Raw genomic sequence first — 10240 nt, 5'->3', positions numbered from 1 at the left:
AGTATATGTTACAATATTTAATTGAGCAAATTCAGTAAAATTTACCTGATTTATTCACAAATCTTTAACTATATTTTTGATAACTTTTACTAGATAATGATGAGAGTAAATATTACATGAATTTGTAGCACTTAAATTGACTTACCAACCGTTAGTGCAAACTGTTTACATGATTCTCTAGTAAATCTTACAAGTTTTTTTTTTTACAGTGCATTGTCATACCTGCAGCAGCCGTCTTTTCAAGGCACCACTTGCGCTTTTCAGACCTGGCGTCACAAAAGGGCGTCAATTGTCTCCACTGGTTTCTAATGATATGCAAACTGAGTCCCAGCCCACCAGTGTCGCTCATCAGAGGCTGTGGATCAGTTTTATTTTCTATTTCTAATCTAAATTTAGGGAAATTAAAATCTCAGAGCTCCTCTAGCCAATTATTTGATCCGAACCCTTTTTCGGCTTATTTTCTCCTTCAGCTACTTATCAGGTGTGTTGGTGTGTGTGCGTGCATGTGTGTGTTGGTGCGTGTGTGTAAGGGGGTGGAGGGGCGGAGCCACACTGGCCCATTCCTACAGCTTGAATCACGTAGCGCTCATTCACATTCCTGCTGGGAGCTGCAGCACGGAGCGCAGGAAGGAGCGCACAACAGGATTTCTCTCGTCTGTCGCATCAGAGTCCAGCTCTGATCATGGAGTTACAGCCTCGCGCTTCCATCACAGGATTTATGACTTTATAGTTGTTATGAGTTGTTTTATTATTATTTTCTCTCTGTACTGTTGGATTTATGATGCGGTCCTAACGACGGAGGGGATCTGACGGCGCCCGGGCAGTTATAAAGTGTGGGTTTTCAAGCTGCTTGGTGTCACATTAATAAAAATGATACTAACACGTAAGTCACTTTCATTCATTCAAATGAACTTATAAATCATTAACTGTTTGATTACGTCTAAAGTTACTTCCTTACATTCAGACCATTTCCTGTTTATTATTAGATGGATTAACGCAAATAATGACTTGTTGCCACACAGCTTGTTTCATTTGATATTTATCATGTTTAAAGTCCTAAACCTGTGTTAGACTTTTGCCCGCATGTTTTTTTAGATTCCCTCAGGTCGTCTTTAAGGCACAACGCTGCAGGCTGTCAGATAAGGACCCCCACCGCCCCCACCCCCTCCTCCTGCTTGTCGCATACCTCCACGTCCCCCCAACTCCTGTTTACAATTCACTGAATATCCCCGGGTTTTGTTTGCCAGATAACGCACACGCACGCACGCACACACACGCACGCACACACCTACATGTGGGGATGCTTTGCCACGCCTGATAAAAATCTTCAGTGGATTACCCACCACCACTTTTTTTCTCTCCTTTTACGCACACAGTGCAACAGCCAAAGGAGTTTTCTAGCGGATTTGACTGAATGAAACTTTATTTTATGTTTTGAAGGTGGGAAGAGAAAAAAAACCTTGACCTGGTGAATCGTATTTACTGTGTTGTAATGTTATCAAGAGTGTTTTGGCCTGAGCATTCTGTGGCACTTCTCAGTTTAACTCCCTTTTTATTCTATTTAAACGTTTGAGGGGATGTGGCTGCAGCAATCTTATTTTTAGTTTCCCCTTCTCTCTCTCTGATTCCCAGGCAGGCGTTTTAAAATATACACTTATATCTTTTTTTATTTCTTTTTTTCATCTTTCTGCTTTTGTCTATTCCAGTACAGCTCCTTATCATTGACCTCAGGCCTGACAGATATGAGTGTGGTGAGGTTCAGTTCCACCATAAAACCATTAAAACTAGGCCCAGAGACACACATCTGTCTGATGACCCAATGTCACTGAACAACAATGTCTTCAGAGGCTTTTGGTTTGGTTGTGGAAGTTTCTGAGATGAAGGAAACACGCTTCATCTGCAGTTTGTGAAACAGGAAGTGAGCTTCAGCCTTATCTGAGAGATTTACATCCATGTCCTTTGCGAGATGATCCATATAAGCTTTTTGCCTGTTATTTTCCTGAAGGTTACAGGGCCATCTTTGAATGTGTTATGATGAGGGGGAGGCAGGCAGGGTTTGTGGCAGGTAGGCTGTCATCTGGYTGCAGAAAGCTTCTCAGAGGTTTTGAATATGTCTGGTCACCTGATCCAAGGATAGGGTGCTCCGCATGAGCATAAATCTGTCATCAGGGGRCACGGGGGCTTTTGGGGTTAGCGAGGCAATGATCCATCTGGTCCAGCTGTGTGTGTGTGCATGCRAATACGCTGGTGGATCTGTGCTTGCATGCCTACACCAGCTGGTGGTTGAAAACTGGAAAGAACCATGTTGTTTTTTCCCCCTTATGTGTGTATCAGTGGTGTATCAATGGAGCATAGCTTGAGGCTAGCCAGATGGTGATATTCCTGGCACCATATCATTTAGCTAAAAGCCAGGCCTTGTCTGTGAACACCAACTGTCTCAGCGTTGAAATCACAAAACATGATACCCATCAAGAAAGACTAATCTGGTATCAGCGACCTTTTCCAATTCATTACTGGTCACACTAAAAAAGACATTATACCCTGTTGTTCTCTTGGGTTGAGAGTCAAAGTGAGGCTTTTCATTAAATAGTGTGAATTGTGTATTAATGTGAAAAGCTCAGCACAAACAAAAACTGCCAGCATTCTGGTCTTTGTTTCATTCAGTTTGTACTTTGAAATCAGAATTTGAAAAATGAACTGGAACAACCCCACAAAGTTGGAATACCAACTTGGAGAGTCAGAGATTTCTCATCAGTTCCAAACTCCTAAAAGTTATGGCTGCCTCAAGGGTGTTGTTTATGTCCCGCCTTCATCTCTTTGTACTTTTGCAATTTTGGGCACTTTGTAACCAGACTTTTATGGAAAGGAAAAGAAATGGTTCATCTAACTAAATATTTTGGTTAAAGGTTTGAGTGAGGCAGAGTACAGGAAACAAGTGACCCAGAACCTTGCCTTATTGTAAAGTGTTACCTACAGTAATATCTCAATAAATTTTGTAGCCTATCATTAAATAATGCACCTGTCGCAGTGCAGTCTCCATTAGTGATCATGTGTCTGCAGTGATTGAATGTATAAAAGGCCATTTCTGCTGTAGCGCTCACAAGTTAGCCTGGTCTGAGAACAACAGTTTACATTTCCTACTGATATTTCATCTTGAAACTGGAACCAAGTTAAGTTGTGTGTATGATGCCATTTCCAGATCCAAGTTCCTACTTCTGAGTTAAATAGATGCAATGTTTTTATGTAGGTTGCTGCTTACTTACTAAGCCTAGTCTGATTTATCACACCACCTGTCTAGACCCACTTTTCAGCTCCTTCAAAACAACCTGGAGTTGATAAGAACCTTTTGGGTTGTTTTACAGTGACCCCTTCAAAAACCCAGCAACGATTGGGTAATTTCAGATAAGCTACCTCGATTCGCAACGGCTGCTGCCCAAGCAGACTTCTCAATCTACAGCTTCAAAGACCCGGCATCAGAGATAACCACATTCAGGCTCTTGACCTCCAGTTTGCTGTAGCGGAGCCTTTGAGGTGGGGAGCAGCATCCTTTGTTTGCTTGCCGCTGACAAACTCCCACTGGAGCTGAGCMTTCAGAGGCAGACAAGCCAAGCCCCACTGCCTCCTGCGATGGAGGGAAGCTGTGGCCAGCAATTGTGAGAATTTCCTGCCTCCGGAAGGGAGAGAAAAGAAGTGGCRAGCAGAGTCCAAATAAGCAGAGACAACATTGGAGACAAGAGTGAGAGGAAGTGAAAAAAGAAAGCAAATAATATCTATTATGGATCATTTTAGATGTTAGGTATGAAGTTTTACACCAACTAGCAGCTCTCTGCATGACTTCTGACTAAAGTCTTGGAATAAAGCCGACCGTAGTTTGAATGAAATCTCTATTAGCATTAGTTTGGCTTTCATTAGACATATTATGTGCTGATAATCACTTCCTTTCCCGCTGAGAGGCAGTGTGTCACACTGTGCTGTTTTTGCTCTTTCAAATCAGCCAGAAGTAACTTGAGGCTAACCTTAGTGAGTGTTTTTTTTTTCCATGGTCCTGTTGACAAAGTTGTACACTTGTCTTAAAGCATCAAAATGTGTAACATTATCTGATTCTTTGAAAGGCTAGTTTTGCGCCAGCCTCATACCCTCTGTGTGTCCTGCCTGACAGAGAGGCTTCAAGCTTCCTGTTTGGCCCCTATGCCAACAGAACCAGACGTTTTGGTGTGGTCTGAAGCTTTTAATCTGCTCAGATTGTTGTTTCTCTCTGCATTCACAAGCTAAACAATCAGCTGCCTGAAATGGAATTGGAAGAAAAGTTTAGCATGTGGTTTTCTTTTTTGAGTCTAGAGATTGTTTGGTACTCCCAATAGTTCATAACCCTGAAGTCTGCTGGGAATAAAAGGAATGTTGGGAACGTGTCCTGCTGTCTCCTAGTAATAAGTCTGATCTATTAACATTATTTTGGGTATGAAATGTTGGTCTGGCCTGATCTCTCTTCTCATCTGATGACACAGTTACTAAAATAAATAGAACTTTTTTTTTTTTGTTTCTACTTGTGGTTAAGCTCAGTAATTGACATATGTTGCCGTCTTATTTAAAGTTCTGAGTATAACATAGTGTGGCTTTGTATCTGTCTTTAGCCATGAGGACGTTTGCTTGGTACACACAATCACCGGAGCTTGTGTTTGTCTTGGCTGCCTCCCTGCCTATTATCTGACCAGGAACAAATGAAGGCTGGGCCTTTCCAGTCAAGTGGTCGGTCAGTGGCTGTGGCAGCGCCTCCTGGTCCTCTTCCTGTGAGGGAAGCAGAAAAAGGAAGTGAGGTAGTTCCCTGGAGAAGGTTCGAGGGTTTGGGTGGACATTGGGGGAGTATTGGTTTAAAAAAAGTTTTAGAAACATAGCAAACCAAGCTTTATGTGAAGAAGCCACTTACTATGATGCACTGAAATCTGTGCAGTGAATACTCGGTAACACTTTAACTTCTCGTTATTCTCTGTGGAGTGGATTTGACACACATTTGAGTATAATGGGACGTTAGGTTTGCTACACACCGAAGGAACTTATTGGATCTCAGACTTGTTCTTAGCTTCTGGGATTAGAAAGACATTTGTCTGCTTGATTTGCGTTTCAATGGCCTCTGCTGTCTTTTCAGTTATTTGTCCTTAAACATGAGGTTGTTTCTTGCAAACACCGGCTCGCTTATGCGCACACACAAGTAAAACACAAGAATCTCCAGCTCTACGCAACATTTGCTTTCAAGGATGTTGGTATAATTACACCCTGGTTTCTATGTTTCTTTGGGTTCACTGCACTCCAGAAATACAGTACTAAACACACACTTCAATACTTTTCTTCCCCCCTGAGACATGCTATTTCATGYTCAGATGGGAAAACTTGATTCTCAAATAATCATGTTCATGTTGGTTTGATTCCAGAGGTTGTTGGAGGACCTGTACACCCCTGGAGTGACAAAGAAGAGACCCTGTTATGCTCATGTCACATCTCGTTGTTAGAGTTTATTGCAAAGAGAGAAGATGCAAAGATCCTGAAATAAAGTATTTACAAATCTAAGATTTAAACAGGCTTGTCTTTTAACAGACATTAGTTTGTTGGATTCAGGTATGATAGTCTGACTTTTTTTAATCTTCAGTGTCTCCTGCTTTAGTTCTTCAGGTTTTGTTTGCAAGTTCTTCTCAAGTTTATACCACATTTTGTACTAGCTGTTCCTTCATTCCAACAAAGAGAATGGAACATCGTCTCTAGAAAGCCTTGAAACGTGTTTCTGTCTCCTCTTTGAACTGCCGGCTGTGACATGGAGCCAGTGTTTTGTGGCCACTTGGCATATGTCATCTAAAATGCTTTCACACATAATTGGGAGACATTCTCGTGGCTCCTCCAACACATTCAGTCACAGCACTTAGCATAACAAGCCTAAATGTCACACTCTGTGTTTAAAGGGAGTTATGAAAGAGTTTATTTGGCGGGTGTTGTGAATGTGCTCAACTGCAGGGAGGGTGCTGAGAACGAGTGAAAAACGTAAAGCAATCTGTCTTATATAAAACTGTCAGACATTCCTGAACTTCTCCATTCATAGGTTAACTTTGGCGAATGGTCAACACAAACAAAGCATATTGAAAGCATCCAGGCATTGGAGATCTATTTGTGAACAATGAAAACAAGCAACTCACTTGGCTAAGGAGCTAAAAATGTGTCTCACACTTGGCATGAGAAAGTGTTGACAGACTTGTTTTGAACTCCAGCTGCAGAAGCACACGAAAGAAGTGAGACCGAGTGTGAGATTGAGAATAAGATCAGCAGATTTGCATGTTACAGGCTTCTTGACACATTGAGGTTTCAAAATGATAATGAAAATTTCCTTCCTCTAAGTGAGTGCTTTCATAAATCACATGGCACTCCGTTTGATGTGGTTCTGTTTATGTGGATTTTGGTAAGTTTTAAGAGTTTTCCACATCCTGATGTGTTTTTGTTCTGGTCTTGTCTTCATTTTCTGTAGAGATTGAAGCCAAAGAAGCCTGTACTTGGCTCCGAGCTGCCGGGTTCCCACAGTACGCCCAGCTTTATGAAGGTAACACTATGAAACACTTTACCACATTCACAACATGCTAAATAGATACCGAAAGAAAGAGAACGTTTTGATTTTTGCAAGTTTTGTGAAAATGAATATTTTAACTGTTGTAGATAGCTCATCAAACATCCTCAGTTTGTAGAAAAAAGGTCAAGTCTGACTAAAATTTCCAGCTAATGACTGGTCTGAGTGACCAGAGTGGACAGTTGTCATCTGAAAACATTTCCAGTCTTCACATGTTCTTCAAGTAAAATTTATTTTGTAAACCATTAAGGTGCTTAAAATTTAATAAAATTCAGTTATTCCAGAAGAGATATWATGATACTATTATGATAAATAACAGTAAATTAAAAAAATATCTTTGTGCAGGAAGTGTTCTGAAATACACAGGAAMTGCTACAACTAGCCGCTGCTATTTGCTGTTGTGAAAAAGCATATAATTTTGTGCAATGTAGAAATGTATAAGGCAGTGTTTGCATGGACTGTTAAGAAATCTGGAGGCGTTTAAAGGTGACATCAATCCAGTTTGGTCTGGATTGCTTAGACTAGTTGTTAGCTCATCAGTCTGTCAGTAAAAACTCTGTTTCTCCAAACTGAGATCATTCAACAAGCTTTTWAGAACAAGCATGAATTGCTTGTTCCTAACATCTTCATAAAACTTCAATTCAACACTATATTGTATCTTTAAAKGGAGAAAGTAGACCTTTTAAGTGTGCTAATAATGCACCTGTTCACTAGTTGTTTTTAAACACATTCTTATAAAGCCACATTTTGCTAATGAAAATTTAACAAAATTCCGGCATTTATTTTTTTATTACATCRTTCAGGAAGTATGTGTCAGACTCATAAAAAACCAACGTTCACATTAAGTGCCTGTGCATTCACACCCACTCTTCGCAGTATAATATTATTTGTGTGTGAGAAGGGAGGGTTTTACCTTTGGCATGTCATTCTTCTAAAGCTCAGTTGAATCGACTGTAATTCATTCATCAGCACAGTCTTTTCAATGTTTCAAATATTAACCAAAGTTTGACTATATTGTCATTTGTAATTACTCGTAAGAACCGGAGCTTGGCTATTGATTACAACCATTGTTACTTTAAACAATTGCAAATACTTGACAACAAATGCTCAGCTTGACCTTTGAGCTTTTAATAAGCATTTACCAAACTTTGTTGAGCAGCCTTAACAATGCAAGTAGCTGCTCTGACCATACTATAGCATTCCATCAGCATACCAATTGCCTTTACGTAATTACAAGATGATGACAGAAGGACCAAGGTATCCCTGTCAGCAGGTCGTTGCTTGTTTCCACCTCTCTGTAAAGAGGTTTCCCATTTAAACTCAACGGCCACTGTGTTTCTGCACAGGTGTTATGTAAAAGAACAAAACCAAAACAGCTAAAAATGCAGCCAGTCACTTTTACAGATCTTAGAAGAGTCAACTTGTACCAAGCTGTCATCTGCACCCAAGAGGAGATTATCTTGTTCATGCAAGACACATTTTTTGCCAGATCTATCCATTGGAGAATGTCTATTGACCAACTAAAGAGAAGCAGACTGATAGGCCTGCTTTAATCAATAACAGTAAGCAAAAGATGCTAGCTTTCTATGGCTTGCATTTTCTTTTCATCATCGCCCCTGAGGGTGTAGATGCAAGATTCCTTTCTGGGATGGGTTCAACGCATTCCATCCTCAGCATCTTCAGTGTCCATCCATCTGTCTAAAGCATTCCAGCCACAGAAAACCATCTAAAATATGTCTGCTTTAAGGCACACTAACCTTTTCCAGCGCAGTGACTGGCTGAAGAACTCACCCTTGTACTGACTAGAGAGAGAGAGCAAGAAGCAGAAAAGGAAGTAGGACCTCTGAGTAGCAGTGGAGGACCTATTGTCATTTCCCAGTCCCCCTGTGCTCCAGATCCCCCCTGCCTGTGCGATTTGAAAGCTGCAGCTGTGTTTGTTTGGTCGGCTAAGACGCCGCTTCCTCTTTTTAAGCTTTTCATTAAGGTTGTAGTGGTGAGGGAGAAGCTAGGTGTTTGAGCAGGTGGGTGTGTTTGGGGCTAGGTGTGGCAACGCTGCTTCATCTCGAYGCATAGATCTAATCAAAGAAACACCACAACTCAACTCTCCCTCTGTGTTTTTAGACGCCCAGTTCCCCATTGACATTTCTTCAGTCACCAGGGACCACGACTTCCTGGATCGAGATGCTATTGAGGCTCTCTGCAGGTGAGATAACAAATCCTATCTAACCTTTCTTTTGAAGGTATGTGTGGTTGTCAGCCTACACATGAAATTACAAAAACTTAACTTCAAAAGGAGCAAAACTTGAGATAAAAATATTTTTGTGATAAGCACCCTGGTAGCATAAACTGGACCCCAGCTTTTTAGTACCACTATATCTCACACCTTCCTTTTACTGCAAAGCTCCTTATATAGTATTATTATTCTTACACTATTTGGTAAATACTAAATTTTCATTTCATTTACATTGTATACATCTTCTGYAGGAGTTTGTGTGTAGGGAAATGGCATTAAGAAACTCAGAACATAACCGAGTTTGTCAGTCACATTAATTAACTCATGAGGAAGGGGGTCTAMTGGTTCTTTAATAGAGTCAGTCCCTTAATCCATTTCCACATCTCAGTAATAAAAGTCAGCAGGTGTCAGTGTGTGCATCTGGAAGCCATCATCTCAGTACCTCATCTCTTGGCAGGCTTTCACCCTTTCCTCACAACCCCARCTATCCTTCAGCTCCCATCAATTCATCTCTCTATTGTTACATGATATGCTCTGAGGGCTCACAAGAAGGAGGACCCCCACCACCCCTCTTTGCTCCCCGTCTCCAGGTGGCAGGAGGGATAAGCTTTCCGTCCCCTCCCCAGCAGATTTCGTCCCCCTCGCGTGCTCTTTTTCATGTCTCTTCCCGTTCGTGTAAGGGATTATCCTTCAGCGGCTCATTAACCAGCTTCCTCTTTGTCTTTCTCTTCCTCGGCTCTGTTATATTTTCTAATCTTGTTTCTTTCTTTCTTCTTGTGTACATCCTCCTTGTGGGATACTAAGAAAAGGTCAATGAGCTAAAATGTTTCGACTCCTTTTTGTTAATCTAACTAATTTTGTGTGTTTGCAGGAGACTGAACACTCTCAACAAGTGTGCTCTAATGAGACTGGAGATATCACCACAAAGAAAAAGAGTAAGTGCACATGTTTGCACTCTTCTCATTTCAGTAAAAAAAAAGACTTTAAGCCTCTTTACTTCATAAACCTCTAGAGCATCATCACTTTGCCTAGTGAACACAGGATGAAGCTACTTTTTTGTCATCTTCTTTAATGAGGAGGCACCTGTTGAATTCATTCCTAGATCAAGCAGACTATGATGACCCAAGGGTAGGGGAGGGTCTTCAATAACTTATCCCTTTTAAAGCACTTTTTTACATGTCGTTGAAATCCTTGAAAGTTTGAGAATTTTAAAAAATGATTTCAAGCCCCTGGAAAGTTTGCGAAAACAGCCAAAAATTACACTTGTCCTTGAAATTTCTTGAATTTTTGGTGGGGATTGAAGTACTCTAATCACACAATTGATTTTCATCATCTGAAAAAAAAACATTTTAATAATAAAATTAAATTTAAAAAAATTACATTTGTTGCGGTGGATAATTCAGGAT

The 10240-nt window shown here is 40.7% G+C and overlaps 1 protein-coding gene across 3 annotated transcripts in view; it reads left to right on the top strand.

The window, feature by feature from the left end:
• Positions 1–10240, top strand: part of dlc1 (DLC1 Rho GTPase activating protein) — a 68131-nt gene that overhangs the window by 45087 nt on the left and 12804 nt on the right. For 2 of the 3 annotated variants that reach the window (XM_014007848.1, XM_014007849.1), the window contains 3 exons: positions 6506–6577; positions 8723–8804; positions 9706–9769. In XM_014007848.1, coding sequence (XP_013863302.1) covers positions 6506–6577; positions 8723–8804; positions 9706–9769 — 218 coding nt within the window. Of the gene's footprint in view, positions 1–503; positions 884–6505; positions 6578–8722; positions 8805–9705; positions 9770–10240 lie in introns of those variants that run through there. The other variant, XM_014007850.1, reaches the window with a different exon arrangement.

The sequence above is a fragment of the Austrofundulus limnaeus genome, unplaced genomic scaffold, assembly GCF_001266775.1.
Source record: "Austrofundulus limnaeus strain Quisiro unplaced genomic scaffold, Austrofundulus_limnaeus-1.0 Scaffold45, whole genome shotgun sequence".
Lineage (NCBI taxonomy): Eukaryota > Metazoa > Chordata > Actinopteri > Cyprinodontiformes > Rivulidae > Austrofundulus > Austrofundulus limnaeus.
This window is presented reverse-complemented; position numbering and strand designations above follow the sequence as displayed.